Source organism: Gallinula chloropus (assembly GCF_964237585.1).
Source record: "Gallinula chloropus genome assembly, chromosome: 6".
Taxonomy (NCBI): domain Eukaryota; kingdom Metazoa; phylum Chordata; class Aves; order Gruiformes; family Rallidae; genus Gallinula; species Gallinula chloropus.
In genome coordinates this window covers 1420722-1437190 of record NC_140091.1, presented here as the reverse complement: position 1 = coordinate 1437190, position 16469 = coordinate 1420722, and the positions used below count along the sequence as shown (strand labels likewise).

At 58.8% G+C, this 16469-nt stretch overlaps 1 protein-coding gene across 1 annotated transcript; it reads left to right on the top strand.

The window, feature by feature from the left end:
* Positions 1-656: 656 nt before the first annotated feature.
* On the top strand, positions 657-12548 carry IL23R (interleukin 23 receptor; the record flags this gene model as incomplete). Its single annotated transcript, XM_084265850.1, has 14 exons — positions 657-714; positions 1482-1775; positions 1960-2083; positions 3597-3784; positions 3970-4115; positions 4938-5097; positions 6215-6297; positions 6585-6801; positions 7602-7799; positions 8624-8707; positions 9154-9204; positions 10184-10280; positions 11047-11137; positions 11931-12548. 14 exons carry the CDS (start codon positions 657-659, stop codon positions 12546-12548), a joined length of 2409 nt encoding a protein of 802 aa, XP_084121976.1.
* Positions 12549-16469: the final 3921 nt, after the last annotated feature.

The window sequence follows — 16469 nt, the reverse complement described above, 5'->3', positions numbered from 1 at the left end:
TGAGCAGGGGGGCAGGATGAAACCAAGCAGCATCACCTGCCATGCTGGTCCTCTCCAAGGAAGGCTCTTGGGCTGCTCCAGTGGGATTTCCCTGTTGTAGATCCACACTGGCTGCTCCCATCCATCCCCTCCTGGTCCTCCTGCCTGTGCTGGGAGCTGCTTTCTGGGGAGGGGGCTTGTTTGCTCCATCACCTGCCCTGGAGAGGGGAGGCTGCGCTTCTCTGCACCCTCCTGGGGTTACAAAACCCCGTGAGAGTGCTTATAGGTAAAGGATAAGAGACATTCCACATGTGGGAAAGCTGAGAGGAATGTCCCAGAGGTGGGAGCTTGGGAAAGTGGCCTGGGGGCTGCTCACAGGGCTGGACAGGGGGGGCTCTGCCAAGGGGGTACCGAAATGCTGAGCCCTGCTTGCTTGCAGGTTGGCTCCCACTGCGAGCACAGCCTTGCCCGACTCCAAATCCCCCAAATCCCCCAAATCCCTGACCCCAGCCCTGCCATGTGTCCCCCCCCAGTGCTGCCCCCGGGGTGGTCTCCGAGCATCCCAGGGTGAGGGCAGACCGGCTCCGTGTCCGGCAGCGGTGAGGCTTGTGGGGTCAACTGATGCCTTTCCTCCCTCCAGACTATGCCAGGCACAGGCTCTGGCCACAGCCCAGGCCATGGTGGGATCCAGAGAGGCTTTGGCACTCCACATCTTGCTCTGCTGCCTGTGCAGAGGTAAGTGGAGGCAGAGCACGGCGTGGTGACGCGGCGCGGCCACCATGGCACTGCCAGGCCAAACACCCCAGCCAATGCCATGCTATGGGTTTTGGGGTGGGGGGGATGCACCTGGGAAGGGGGGTCCCTACAACATGCAGTGCCCTTATCCCCATGTTCCCCTCCACTTTGGATGGCCGGGGGCCTCATCCAGGGGCGCTGAGAGGTGCTGGCATTGCATCAGCTGTGACACGCAGCGCGATCCTGCGCGCGGGAAGCCGGAGAGCAGCTGCGCCCTTTCCAGGAAGGCCAGATCGAGCCCGATACGGGCGTGCTGGGGCTGCTGCAGAGCCCTCATCTGATAGCACAGGGCAGCCTGTGCCTCTGCGTGGGGGCTGCTGCCCTAATCTCGGGGGATCAGAGCTCTCGAGACGACGTGTGATTTCCCCGCAGTCATTTAAGCGCTGGAGCAAAACCTAAAATGGGTGAAACGAAGCTGTTTCCAAGCTGAAGGGATGAGTCACCGGGTACAGGGTGGCTGCTGAAGGCATGGAGGGGGGGTTATCCCTGTCCTGAGAGGGGAGAGAGAGGGCTGGGGGGGGTGGGGGAGGGGCCACAGGCAGCCCCCCCATCGTGGGTCCCACTGCGCCGCCGCCTGCATCCCAACAAAGCGGCTGGCGGTGCGGAGCAGCGCAGCCCACGGGCATCATCTTCTGTTGTGGGACACCCACCCCAACAAGACCCACCCTGACCGGCGTTGGTTGGGGTGGGGGGGATGTTGGGCGCAGGTTTTACCACCATCCCGTGCTCTGGGCACGTCTGGATCGAGCCGGCTCAGGTGGTGCGGATGGGCACCAACGTCTCCATCACCTGCCTCTCCACCCTGGACTGCCCCTCGACCGAGCTCTCCATCTTCCTCAACTACAGCCGCTCTGAGGGTACCCCACAGCGCCTCAACAGCAGCGCCATCCAGCTCCAGCTGCACGACTTCCAGACGCCCTACACGTCCGTCACCTGCTTTGCCCGCTGCACCAACAGCGAGACGCACCGACTGGTGTGCGGCACCGACATCTGTGCCGGCTGTGAGTACCCCCACACCTATGGGGGGGTGGTGGGAGGGGGGGGTTTTGCTAAGCTAACAGCACTAGGGAGGTCGGGGGGTGGGTTGGGGAGCAGGGGGGTGCAGCAGATTGGGCTTTACCTTACCAGAGTGGGAATGGGGGCGGGGGGGATCCCATGCGCTCTGCCTGACCCTACCCTCCACAGACCCTCCGGATCCCCCCAGCAACCTGACCTGCAGCATCCTGGAGCGCTCGGGGAACCTGTCGTGCAGGTGGGACACGGGGCGGGCGACCCACCTGCAGACCCACTACTCCCTCCACCTGCGCAGGTACGGCCCCCGCGCCGCGGGGTGGGTGGGTGGGGGGGGGGTAATGGGTGCAGGGGGTGCTGGGGGGGTGACGCCGTGCTGCTGGAGGCTGGCAGCAGGCCCCGTGGCCTAGTTACACTTTCTAAAGCTGGCGCCTTCCCGGTTTCCTGCCGGCAAACCGCACGCCCGAGCGAGGGTTGGTTGGGCAGGACGGGCCTCGGCGCGCCGGGCGCACGTTGCGTCAGGCCGCGGTGCCTCGCTGCAGAGCTGCTGGCTCCCCCTGAGCTGCCAGGGGCAGGGAAAAGGGAGTGTGAAGGGAGTGTGCAGCCAGCAGCGTGCCCCAAACGCTGCCCAACCCTCACACTGCAGCTGGAGCAGGGTGCTGAAGCCGGGTGCTGGGGCGGTGCAGCGTGCCACGGCCCTTTGGGGATGCTTTCTGCCCCCCCCCGTGACACACAATGAGGGGGCTGGGGAAGCCACTCGGACTCAGTGCCAAAGAAAGCACATGAAACTCGCTGAGAATCTCGTACGTGGCGCCACAGGTGCCTGATGTACCCAGGACTTGCGTGGCAGAAGCCCTGGGGGAAGCTTCCCCACAGGCCCTGGGTCACTCAGGCCTCCCCGAGGGTGAAGGGTTGGCGTGGGCTTTGTGAAGGGTTCACCTCCTGCTGCAAACTCCCCTGGGTTCCAATCCTGAGGCCAGAAAGAGCTGAGCAAGGCCCCTTCCTGCCAAAGCCCCGCAGCAGCACTGGGAGCTGGTGGTGATGCCTCTCCAGCTCCCCTCAGGAGCCACAGGCTCTGGGTTTGCGGACTGACTGTGCCTCCTTTGCGAGCCAAGACCCCCCCCCTCATTGAGAATCACAGATCACAGGGGTTGGAAGGGGCCTCCAGAGCCCATGGGGTCCAACCCCCTGCCAAAGCAGGGTCCCTAGGACAGGTCAGGGCTGGAATCTCTCCAGAGAAGGAGACTCCACACCCCCTGGGCAGCCTGTCCCAGAGCTCCCTCACCCTCACTGCGAAGAAGTTCTTCCCCACATTGGGGGGGAGCTCCCTGTGCTCCAGCTTGAGCCCATCGCCCCTTGTCCTGTCCCCACAGACACTGAAAAGGGGCTGGCTAATTCCCCCTGCATTTCATGCTTAAGATACTTACAGACATTAATTAGATCCCCCCTCAGTCTTCTCTTCTCAAGACTGAACAGCCCCAGCTTATTCAGCCTCTCCTCATAGGGGAGATGCTCCAGGCCCTTCAGCATCTTCATAGCACTTCTTTGGACTCTCTCCAGGAGATCCCTGTCCTTTTTATCCCAGAGAGCCCAGCACTGGATACAACACTCCAGGTGGGGCCTGAGCAGGGCAGAGCAGAGGGGGAGGATCCCCTCCTGTCACCTGCTGCCCACACTCCTCCTGATGTCCCCAGGATCCCATTGTCTCTCTCAGCCCCCAGGGCACACTGCTGGCTCATGGCCACCCTGTCATCTACCAGGGTGTCTGGGGTGCAATGCCAGGCTCTGATGGGCTGCCTTCTGCTTCCCAGCGTGGGGAGGGCACAGGGTGCCGAGGATGCTGAGGAGGATGCTGAGGAGGATGCTGTGTTCCCAGCGGGTTCCCTGGTGCCGCTGAGCACCCTGCACAACAGGACGTGCTACTGGGCGTGGGTGCAGGCCAGGAACAGGCTGGGCACTGCCCGCTCAGCCCCACGGCGCCTCAACCTGCAGAATCTCGGTACGTCCGTCTGTCTGTCCGTCTGCAAGCTGCACAGCGTGCTGGGGCACTGAGACACCATCCACACCAGCCCTCAGTGTCGCTTCGGGGATGTGCACAAGAAGTGGGGCTCATAGGTACCCCCCCACACCCCTCCCTGGGCATGTCAGCCCCCCCAACCCACGCTCTCCTGGCTCTGCCCACAGTGGTGCCCACCCTGCCCCTGGTCTCCAGCGCTGAGACGATGGAGACGTCCCCCCTCACCACCACCATCCACTGGAAGAGGCAGACGCTGCTGGAGAACGTGCGCTGTGAGGAGCGACACAAAGCTACAGGCGCCCTGGCATGGCATGTGAGACATTTGGGGACCCCTCAAAACCCACCCCACACCTCCCCAGACCAGCAGAAAGGGGGGCCCTGGGTGAGCTGCCCCCCTGTTAGGAGGTGGGATGGTCCTGGTCCTGCTGGACACCCCTCAGTGCCCACAGGCAATGTGGGCACAGAAAACCCACCTCTCTGCTCCTGCGCCCGTGGGGGTCACCCCCCACCCCACTTTTGGTGGGGCAGGCCAGCTGATGCCCTCCAAGCAGGCAGACAGGTTTTTGGGTGGTTATCCCTGCTTATTAAGGGAAAGGGTGAAATCCAAACCCTTTCCAGGTGTTACGTGGCTGAACAGCCCCTGGGGATGCTCGGTGCACACACGTGTCTTCACTCACCCCCACACACTCACAGCTACCTGCACACCCCCCCACAGCTCCTTCTGGGTCCCTTGTGGGTGGGGGGGGGGGGGCTGGACCCAGACCCCAGCACCACCCATAGTCCCCATCCCAAATCACACTGCCAGAAGCCCACTGTGGCAGCAGGCTGGGGGGGGGGTCCTTGCTGTACCCCCCTCATCTTACCTGCTGTGTTAGCAGAGGGTGCCCAACATGCATCACTGAAAAACACATGATGGAGCATCACAAGAGGGGTGATGGGGACCCCCCCCCTTGTCAGGCTGTGCCCCCAGGGTCAGCCCCCCCATGCACTTCGCGGTGGGGGGGGACCACGACCATCCCCACCCGTGCAGATGAGGAAGGCAGTGACTGCCTCTTGCTCCTGCTCCCAGCAGCGATGGGCTGGGAGGGGGGCTGGCTGTGTCCTGCTCCCCCCTAGCCCCCCGCTCCCTTTGCAGGTGGAGGTGTGGGATGGTGCAGCCCAGCACGGGACCGGCTCAAGGCACAACCTGCAGAGTAACACCCGCTACGTGTTCCAGGTCCGGTGCCGGCTCAGCTCCGACCTCAGCCCCTGGAGCCCCTGGAGCACCCCCTTTCTCTACACCACCCCCGAGGCAGGTAGGCTCAGCCTCCACGCTGCTCTCCACGCCCTTTCCAAGCAGCCCTTTGGCTCCTGGCAAGATGCTCTGCAGGGCCCTGGCCCGAGCTTGGCAGCATCACGCGTGCATGTGGCGTGTGCGGGGCACAGGACCCCCCACCCCCTCATGTCACCAGATCCCACTGATGGGTGATGCTCTGGCCCAAGAGGCATCGCTGCCATCCCCACTCTGCAGCCAGGAGCCGAGCTGGCAGCTCCTCCCTCAGCCCCTGAGTGCTCCCAGCCCCATGATGGGGGGTCCCAAGGCTGCTGCAGCACGGTGGGAGCTGGAGAGAGACCAGGGGGCTTTGCAAGCACACGGCCTTCCAGAGGGAAAGAGGGGTGGGGTGTGCTTGTCTGTAGCCACCTGGCTCTGGCACCAGGGAGCACCCCTTGCCCTGGGTGGGAAATCACAGAGTCCCACCAGGACCTGTCAGCTTCCCCCCCCCTACCTCAGTTATCCCACCCGGGCCGAGATGCAGGAGGAGCCGTGCCCTGGCTTCGTGGTGAGGATGCTGGGGGGGTGCTCATCCTGAAACGCTGCACGTGAAGGCTGGGCTGCTTCCTCCCTGTGGCAGCAGAGCTCAGGCTGCTGCCAGCCAGGCCTGCGGGTGGCTGGGAGCCCCGTGATGGGTGGGAGCCCCGTGATGGATGGGAGCCCCACGATGATGGGTGGGAGCCCCACAATGACGGGTGGGAGCCCTGTGATGGGTGGGACCCCCACAATGATGGGGGGAGCCCTGTGACAATGGGTGGGAGCCCTGTGATGGGTGGGAGCCCCGTGATGACAGGTGGGAGCCCTGTGATGGGTGGGACCCCCATGATGACGGGGGGAGCCCCACGATGAGAGGTGGAAGCCCCACGATGGCAGGTGGGAGCCCTGTAATAGGTGGGAGTCCCGTGATGAGTTGGAGCCCCACGATGGGTTGGAGTCCCGTGATGACAGATGGGAGCCCTGTGATGATGGGTGGGAGCCCTGTGACGATGGGTGGGAGCCCCACGATGGGTTGGAGTCCCATGATGACAGATGGGAGCCCCGTGATGACGGGTGGGAGCCCATCTGGTTCCTCTCCGGACGCCCCACGCTTCCTCCCGCAGCCCCCGCCGCCGCACCCGAGGTCTGGCGCCGCCTGGGCGCCGCGTTCCCGAACGGCAGCCGCGAGGTGACGGTCTTGATCAAGGTACCGCCTGGTGTCGGCAGCTCCTGCCAAGTTCGCTCTGCTCCTCCTCCCCCCCGAGACGAGACGAGAGCTGCCGGGAGGCGGCCCCGAGTGATGCTCTCCCTCACAGCCCTTCCACCAGAGAGACTGGGGAGGGGGCAAGACGAGAGCCCAGCACATCCCTGGGGCGAAAACCTCTCCATCCTGCAGTGCTGGGGGGACACCTGCCCTGCACTGTGGCAGCACAGCGTGGGACCCCCACGCAGACCCCCACCCGACTGTCTGTCTGTCTGTCTGTCCATCCGCAGCCGCTGCCACCCCAGGATGCCCGTGGGAGGATCCTGGGCTACGCTGTGACATCTGAGAGCCCCAGGGGATCACAACTCCTCTGCAACACCTCCAGCACAGCGTGCAGCATCCTGGTGCCCCCGGGAACCCACGTCCTTCACGTCACTGCTCACAACTCCAGGGGGGCTTCCAGCCCTGCCAGCGTCCCCCTGGGCTGGGGAGACAGCAGCCAGGAAGGTAGGGGCTCACAAACACCACTCATGGCTTTCACTGGGACCAGTTATGAGGATTATTGGGATTTTACTACTAATATTAGGAAAAATGCTATCCTGTGAGCTTTAAGGCATGGCAACACCCTCCAGACAAGCCCAGCTTGTGTGTGTGTGTGTGTCCCCTCCCCAAGATGGGGATGCTCCACAGCCATATACCACATCCCTTGGCTTCTAGAGGCTGTGGCAACAAGCTTAGGAGTAAGTTTGTCCTGTCTGCTGCTGAAATGAGCTCCCCTTGCCTCTGCCAGGGAGATGAGCCCAGCTCACAGCACCCAGAAAGGGGAGAAGGCGGGTAGGGGGATGGGAAATTAAAAACCCAAATCCTTTCTGGCCCAGCTTTTCAGTTCCCTGTGCCACAGGTTGTGGTTTGCCCCACAACCACACTTGCCTGTTTTTGAAAAGATGCCTCTTTTCATGAGCAAGGGGAGGGGAAAGCCCCGTGCAGGCCGAGGACGAGCGCGTGACTAAGAAGGAGCTGCGGAGAAAATAAGGTGGAAAAAAGTTCTCCAGGCTCTGGTGCTTATCAGAATCACAGCTCTTTCTTGTAAGAAGTGACAGGTGAGGCTTTTCGGGCAGGATGGAGCTGAGGATGTGCTGCTGTGATGTGTAGACAGCATGATGTGTGGGCAACCACCCTGTTCTAAGAGCTTCTTGCCCCCTCTCCAGCCCTTAAACCCTCCCAGTAAAGTCAAGTCTTCCCTGTCCAGACCTGACCCTTTGGAGCTGGGGTTGGGGTGACCATCTCCTCACCATCTCTCCCTGCAGAATTCCCAGCACCGGTGGCTGTGGAGGTGAAGCCTGAGAACCAGAGTGGGGTCGTGGTGTCCTGGCAGCCCCCTGGCCGCAGCGGGACGGCCCCGCTCTGGTTCCTGGTGGAGTGGGATTCCCCCTCCCAGCACAGCCAGGAGCAGCGGTACCACTGGAGGAGAGTCCCAAACCAGGAAACACAGCTGCACATCCAAGGTAAAGAGATCCCAGGAGTCACTGAATCCCAGAATCAGGGGTAGGGAGGGACCCCCAGAGCCCATGGGGTCCCACCCCCTGCCAAAGCAGGGTCCCTAGGACAGGTCAGGGCTGGAATCTCTCCACAGAAGGAGACTCCACACCCCCTGGGCAGCCTGTCCCAGGACTCCCTCACCCTCACTGGGAAGAAGTTCTTCCCCAGGTTGGGGGGGAACTCCCTGTGCTCCAGCTTGAGCCCATCGCCCCTTGTCCTGTCCCCACAGACACTGAGCAGAGGCTGCCCATGGCCCCTGTGTCCCACCCTTCAGCTATTGATAAACACTGATCAGATCCCCTCTCAGGCTTCTTCTCTGCAGGCTGAACAGCCCCAGCTCCCTCAGACTTTCCTCACAGGGGAGATAAAGTCCTTTGGCTTTTTCACACAGCTCATCAGGGTGCTGGAAAGGCAAAATAAATGACAAGGGCAGAGTTTCTGTGCCAGAGCCATGGAGGTCTGTCCGAGCACAGGACATACACCCAGGCATCTCCATAGAATCATAGAATGGCATGAGTTGGGAGGGACCCCAAGGGTCCCAGAGCTCCAACCCCCTGCCACAGGCAGGGACACCAACCTCCAGGCCTGGAGCTACACAAGGTTGCCCAGGGCCCCAGCCAACCTGGCCTTGAACACCCCCAGGGATGGGGCACCCACCCCCTCTCTGGGCAGCCCCTTCCAGCCCCTCACCACCTCCTTTCACCACTCAGTAACAAGCCCTTGAGCCAGCCCAGAGCTTTTTTCAGCAGCTTCCACATACCTAGGGAAGGCAAATCTTGCTCCTTTGCAGACGAGGCGGTGGCAGGAGGTCACAGCAATGTGTTGGTGTACGCCATCTACCCCCATGGAGTCAGCACACCCAGCTCCAGCCAAGGTAAGCCCAGCCCTGTGGGGCAGCTCAGCATCCTGCTTCACTCCTGGGGTGCCCACACTCCGATGGCTTTGCAGGATTGCTCTGAGAAACAAGATGTAAAACTGGCCAGAACAAAGAACTTCCTCCGATTCCTTGGGAAGATTAAATTCCTGGTGCAGGTGCTGAGAGAAACCTGTGGAAGATGCTTTGCAATTAGCATTAGGTGTTCACCCACATCTCATTTAATTGGTTCTCTGAGAAACAGGAGATTACATAAACTCCAGCCAGAGCTGAAGCTACTAATTGTTTTGGGGAGCTTTATTTCCCTCCTTGTGCCTTTATTTACTATTCTAAATAATATAAACAAAACAAGAAGCATTTTAGCTTCTCATGAAGCAGCTTCTACACCACCCACTGTCCTCTAAATGAAGTTATGGGTGGTTTATTCTCTCCTCTCTCTGTTCCAGTCCCTTCAGAGGACCAGTTCCTGACCAGCACCTCCAGCAGCATCTACCCCGGTAAGGTGATAGCAGCCCAGACTCCTTATGCCAGACTTTCTCCTTGCCCAGGAGGGAAAGCTTTAGCCCAAGGAGCACCCACAGCACCTGCTGAAGGGGATGCCAAGGGCCACGTTGGCTTTGGGGAGGTCAGGGCCAGAGAAGCCCCTTCTCACTGGAGGGGAACAGAAGCACGCCTTGAGCTGTGCTTTCTGAGGAGGCTTCTGAGCCTACAACAAGTAGGAGATAAGAAAACCAGGACACAATGAGGCACTGTTAAGGTATAAGGTAGCAACAATAGCCCATGTTGATCTCTCAGCCCAAGACAGAGGCTTGCCCAAGCCTTTCCCAGCCGTTTTCTGGGTGCTGGTTGTGCTCCTGGGCTGCACGTCCTCGGGTATGGGTTATGGAGCGCCACGCCGCAGGGCTCAAACCAAAAGCAAAACTGTTGTTGGCTGAAGAACTGAGTTCAGCATCTCTGGCAGGTAGAGCTGCATGGGAAATGGTTCAGCACAGCAACCACACTTCTTGGAACCACTCGGTTGTCCCCATCCTCCCCATCCACCCATGGGGTCCTGGGCAGCCCGCGGTGCTCTGGCCAAAGGGCAACATGGACAGGGTGGCAGTTTGGGGTTTAGAATCATAGAATCATAGAATCCCAGCCTGGTCTGGGGTGGAAGGGACTCCAAGGGTCCCAGAGCTCCAACCCCCTGCCACAGGCAGGGACACCAACCTCCAGGCCTGGAGCTACACAAGGTTGCCCAGGGCCCCAGCCAACCTGGCCTTGGACACCCCCGGGGATGGGGCACCCACCCCCTCTCTGGGCAGCCCCTTCCAGCCCCTCACCACTTTTGTTACAGCTCTGCTTCATTAACTGAGGGGCACAAAGAGCAAACAAAGGCTGCTTCATCAACAATCTGCCTGTTACATCAGCTGTGGCAGACAGGGCACCAGAGTGGGGCCACCCAACTGACCTTTGTCCCCTCTGTCCCTTTTCCAGACGATGACGTTGGCGTTTTCCTGGGGCTGGGTGTCACCGTGGTCATACTATCAGTTGTCTTGCTAGTTCTGATGTTTAAAAAGTCAGCCAGGAAAAGGTAATGCTTCCCACATCATGTTTACCCCCCCCTTCATTCCCAACTTTATCCCAGAATATTTCAAAATCCACCACAGAAACCTGCTCTTCCTAAGGACAACTTCTCCCATTAATCATCTTGCTGGGTGAAAAGGCTTCTGTGTGCCCAACAGTAAGGCAGAGAGAGGAAAAATCTGCCAAAGACAGTGAGAATCTGTCAAAGAGAGTGAAAATCTGTCAAAGAAAGTAAAAACCAGTCAAGGCCAGACATAGGGACACATGATATATCATGGGATATATGATATATGGGACAGGAAGGGTTGAAAAAGGGAGGAGAAACACAGACTCTGCAAGTAAGTTGTATCCTAGGACTTGGTAGCCCCAGTTTGGACTGAGGAGGGGAGGCTGAAGCCCCTTGCTCATCAGTTGAGGACATGCATGCCTCCATCTTCACACATGTAGTAGCTTGTTTCTCCCTCTACTCCCAGTTTAGCAATGTTCCCACACAGGAAGTTTTACATAAGGGATTCACCTGGAGTAGTTTAGCTTCCCAGTGTGCTCCACCATGCATCCAACCTGGTGGAAGGAGACTGAAAGGTGAAGAGAAGGAGTTCAAACAGGGAAAAAAACCACCTGTAGTGGGTAAACCTGGGGCTTCCAAACCATCCTGGAAGGATGGATGCAGTTGGTGTGTCCCTCCTGCCAAGGGACAGCTTTGAAGATTAAGTCACCTGTAAAATGGACTCACTGCTTGGGGTTTTCATCTTTTCTCTTGTGTTTTGGTGAAGGATTAAAAGCACCCTTGTGTCGCTGCTGCCAAAGTGGCTCTTTGAAGACTTTCCCCACATGGAGAACAGCAGCGTGGTGAAGTCACTCCAGGTAACGGCACCCTCATGTCCCAGCTTTGCTTCACCTGTCTCCCCTCAGATAAAAGCTGAGGAGCACAGATAGGAAGAATCACAGGATCACAGGGGTGGGAAGGGGCCTCCAGAGCCCATGGGGTCCAACCCCCTGCCCAAGCAGGGTCCCTAGGACAGGGCAGGGCTGGAATCTCTCCAGAGAAGGAGACTCCACACCCCCTGGGCAGCCTGTCCCAGGGCCCCCTCACCCTCACTGGGAAGAAGTTCTTCCCCACATTGGGGGGGAACTCCCTGTGCTCCAGCTTGAGCCCATCGCCCCTTGTCCTGTCCCCACAGACACTGAGCAGAGGCTGCCCATGGCCCCTGTGTCCCACCCTTCAGCTATTGATAAACACTGATCAGATCCCCTCTCAGGCTTCTTCTCTGCAGGCTGAACAGCCCCAGCTCCCTCAGCCTTTCCCCACAGAGGATTAAGCAATAAGGGGCCAGGGATCGCTCAGGAATCGCTGGTAGCCCATCTTAGCTGAGGCACAGAAACCTTGCCCCAATGCAGCCTTCACTTGGTGGCCACCCTTGACTCCAGTGGTGTGTATGGAAGCAAGGAGACAGGCACAGCTGCTCCCCTGCCTCCTCTTGCCCACCTCACCATGGTCTGTTTCACAGGGGGGATTGGATGAGGGTGGTGGGGAGGAAGTCAAGGTGAAGATGACAAGTCCTTGCCCTGTTTCTCCCATGGGATGCCCTGAGGATAACTCTCCCATTGGTAAAAGGTGCCAGTTTGCCACTATACTCATCATTTTTTTTTTCCCCAGGGAAAGAGTGATTTGGTGAGTAATGGTGAAACCCAGGAGCCTTTCCTGGACACCAGTGACCCCCCAGTGACCGAAATCGAGGAGGTGCACATGGAGTACAAGAACGTGGCCAGCAGGAAGAAGCCCAGCAGAGGGGTCCCCGGTGATGGGCAGCGCCCAGGGAGGGTGGTACCCACCCCTACCCCAACCCCCCAGCAGATCAGTGACTACAAACCTCAGGTGTCCGACGGGAGCCCCCTGGGGTACGTGGCTGCCAACATTTACCAAACACAGCCCCCCAGCCTCCCCCCCGAGCCGGAGATGAACATCTTCCTCAGGGACTACACGAGCCCCATTCCCCAGCTGTGGGACAGGGATGGGGGGGGACCCCACGTCTGTCTGCTGGAGAAGATCAACCTCATCTTAAACAACAGCCGGAGTGGGCAAAGCCACCTGTTCAGCCCAGCCCAGGGGGGTCATGGGTCCTTCCTGGAGAGCCCATGGGGTCCCACGCTCTCCAGTGATGTCCAAGAGCAAACGTTGGTCCCCGATGAGCTGGTGTCCTGCCTGAGAGCCATGAACAAGGAGTCAGTGGATATAAAGACCTGCTCTCAGCAGAGCATGGGAAGATTATTCTGACATAGGGGGTAGCTGGGATTCAAACAAAAAGGAGCCCCAAATGATGCCCACAGGATGGATCAGCTCCGAGACTGGATCCCAACTCCAAGCCTGGAATTCCCCCTTCTCAAGTGACCTCCAGCACTTGTTTGTGGCTGCCTGGAACACTTGAGCCAGTAAATCAGAGTTTTAAACTCACCTCAGAGTGTCCCAAGGATAAAGAAACCCACACAACCTGGATTCCTGTTACACCTGGAATGATTTATTGCAGGAGGCAAATGTGCTTCCACTATTATTCAAGCCCATTCTCTTGTTTGGTACTTGGAGTGTTTCATCCCTGGTGCTGGTGCAGCTGAGATGGATAAAATGGTCCCCAAGATGCCAACTGAATGGTCTAAAATGCCTTGGGATCACTCCTCATGGAGAGATGCTGTGCTGAGGAGGATTTACACATCCTACAGCCCACGTGGGTACCAAGAAGAGGAAATCCCCATTTCCTTTTCCCTCCCACTCAATAATAAAATCCACATCAGGTAGGAAGGAGCCTTCATCTCCTGCCAGGCTGGCTTAGGATCTCTGGGCAGACCCCTCCTTTGGAGTGAGGGGGTTATCATCTCACAGCAGCTTGCTGCTGCCTCTCAGCCTTGCCCTGCAGCACAAAGGATGGTGTGGTTCACTGGGCAGGTGGCTGGGAATTTGGGCCTCCTGACACCCAGAAAAGGAACCACAGGAGTGAAATCAGTCACAAGTTTGATGGGGACTTTGGAACTGGTCTTGGAAAACACTCCTAAAGCAGCCAGGATGGCTGGAAACGTGGGAGGTTGGATTCTGTACCCATGTGCTGCCCTCCCACTCCTTTCTAAGGAATACAGGTGCCAAAGGTGTTGATGGTGCTCTGTAAAGCTCCTGGGCCTTCAGAGCTTGGTGCTGCTTGCTGTGCTGCTCCTCTTCCCCTGCCTCACACGTCCCAGCACAGACTGGTTTTGGACTGGAGCTGCAGCCAGCAGAGGAGGGGACGCTGCGTGTGGCTGGGGTGGCGAGGGGTGCTGGTGCCATGCACACCCCTGCACACCCCTGCACACCCCTGAACATCCATGCACACCCATGCAAGCTCACACACACACACACACACACTCCTGTGCAAGACTACAGGCACCCACCCACCCACCCATGCATACTACACACTCATACACACCCATGCACACCCATGTAAGCCTACACACACACATGCATGTCAATGCATGTCCATGCAAGCCTGTGCACACCCATGCACACCCACGCATGTCCATGCAGCCTACACACACACACACCTAGACACCCTCACACACCCACACGTGTCCCTGCAAACCTACACACACCCATGCACACCTAGACACCCCCATACACACCCATGCACACCCACACGTGTCCATGCACACCTAGACACCCCCATACACACCCGTGCACACCCACACGTGTCCCTGCAAACCTACACACACACATGCACACCTAGACACCCTCATGCACACCCATGCACACCCACACGTGTCCATGCAAGCCTGGACACCCTCAGACAAACCCGTGCACACCCACACGTGTCCATGCACACCTAGACACCCTCAGACACACCCATGCACACCCACACGTGTCCATGCACACCTAGACACCCCCATACACACCCATGCACACCCACACGTGGCCATGCACACCTAGACACCCTCAGACACACTCATGCACACCCACACACGCCCACACCAGCCGTTCCAGGGCTGTCTGCAGCAGCACAGGGACACTCTGCCCACAGAGCCAGGGGCTGAGGCACCCCACAGCAGCCCGCAGCAGGCAGCACCTTCCCTGCTTTGCATCCAGCCAGCCACCAGAGCAGCTGCCAGGAGGGAGCAGGGGGCTCGGTTTGCCCCACCTGAATACCCCCACTGTGCCTGCTTGGAGTCCCTGTTCACAGCAAGCAGCAGAGAGACCCTCTGAGCTCCATCCCCCTGCGTGGGATTTGGGCTCACCGAGGAGCCCACGCAGCCCATCGGGGCCTGGGCTGGGCCCAGGGGATATTTGCAGGGAACAGCAAGAAGAAGAGGCAAGAAGGGTCCCTCAGCAGCACATCTCCAGCCCCAAACCTGCCTGAGGGGGAGCAGCTCTGCCTCGTGAGGCTTTAAGAGGCAGCCAGCTGATGCAGAGTGGTGTGTGCGCATCGCTCCCCACCGAGGGTTATCCACTTTCACAGTTATGAAATCACTTTTTGCAGTAGAACTGCTAAGAGATCACAATCTTTCTTTCAATTCAGGCTCAGCACAGCGAGGGCTCCTCCAGCACCTGCTGCACAAGCTCCTCAGGCTCAGCAGTATTTGCTCCCACCCTTCCTCCAGCCCAGGCATCACCGCTCCCTTTACACCACCCCCCCAAAAAAAAAACCCCAAGCTTGGGCACTTGGATTTCCATTTCAGAGGGGCAGGATCCTTCTTCAGAAGCAGCAAGCCATTGCCAAGGCAGAAAGGGGACTTTTGAGTTGTAAGCAAGTCTAAAATTAGCCATGGCTGCCTGTGCAGGAAGGAAACGGTGAAAGAACAGCCCCGTCCTACCAGCAGCCCCACCACCAGATGGGGAAGGGTTTTGGGGTTTTCTCTTCTTTTCTTTTCTTTCAATGTCCACATCCTGAGGCTCACGGTGCCTGTATCACCTGAGCTACCCAAGCCCGGGGTGAAAATGCTCATCTCAAGAGAGAGGAAGAAGGAAGAAGCTGACTAAAAGCCTTGGTCTTGCATTCCAGGTACCCACCAGCTGAATTTCCAGCCCTGCTGGCTCTGCTCTGGGGTGGATACCCGCAAATATCTCTGCAGCTGGGAAGGGGGAGCACAAGTTGGGAGCCTCCCATCACTCAGACCCTCATCTGGGTGACCCTTGAGTATGTTTTGGATCAAACCATGAGGCTGTGCACTCGTTTTAACACCTCCCTTGAGCGTTGTGCTCCCTCAGCTCTCAATATTGGTACTTTCTAAAGCCTTTCCTGAGTGTGGTTACCTTCTTGGTGGCCAGGTCTTGCTCCAGCAGCTTCCAGAGCTTCTCCATCAGTTTGGGAAAGAGCTTCAGGGGCTGTTCAGCTTCATTGTGACAGGGGGTTCTGCACCTCAGAGGCACAGAGAGGAAGTGTACGCTGAGGAGTGTCTCTACCCACAGGCAGCAGGCACCAAACAGCACCCATCTCCTCTGCAGCTCTCAGCACCCCCCTGCAAACTCACCTGGACGTTCTCCCCTGAGAGTGGAATCTCTGTGTGGTGGTTTTATGACCTGGCAATTTTCTGTTCATGCTGAATAAGTAAACTGGGAGGTGAGGAATGTGCTTGGTGGGGGTTTTTCCCTGTGCAGAAGGGGTGACCTGACTTCCAATGATGTTGAGGAGTGATGAACTGATGTCCCTTGATCTTAGAACCAGAGAACCGTTAAGGTTGGGAAAGATCATCGAGTCCAACTGCCTGCCCAACACCAGCAGCCAGCTAACCCCTGTCCTGCAGTGGCTACATGGGATTTGAACCCCTCCAGGGGTGGAGGTGACCCCACCACCTCTCCAGGAGCCTGGCCCAACGCCTGACCGCTCTTCTGATGAAGAAATGTTTCCTCATCTCCATCTAAACCTGCCCTGAGGCAGCTTGAGGCGTTTCCTCTCCTACTGCTGGTGACCTGGGAGAGGAGACCACCCTCCCCTCAGTACCCCTCCTTCCTGGGAGCTGCAGGGAGCCATCAGGTCTCCCCTCAGCTTCCTCTTCTCTTGGCCACCCCCAGGTCCCTCAGCAGCTCCATCAGCCTTGTGCTCCAGCCCCAGCCCCACTCCGTTGCCCTTCTCAGGGGTGGCAGCGACAGGACAAGGGGCAGTGGGTGCAGCTGGAGCAGAGGAGGTTCCATGGGAATATCAGGAGGAACTTTTTCCCTGTGAGGGTGACAGAGCCCTGGGAC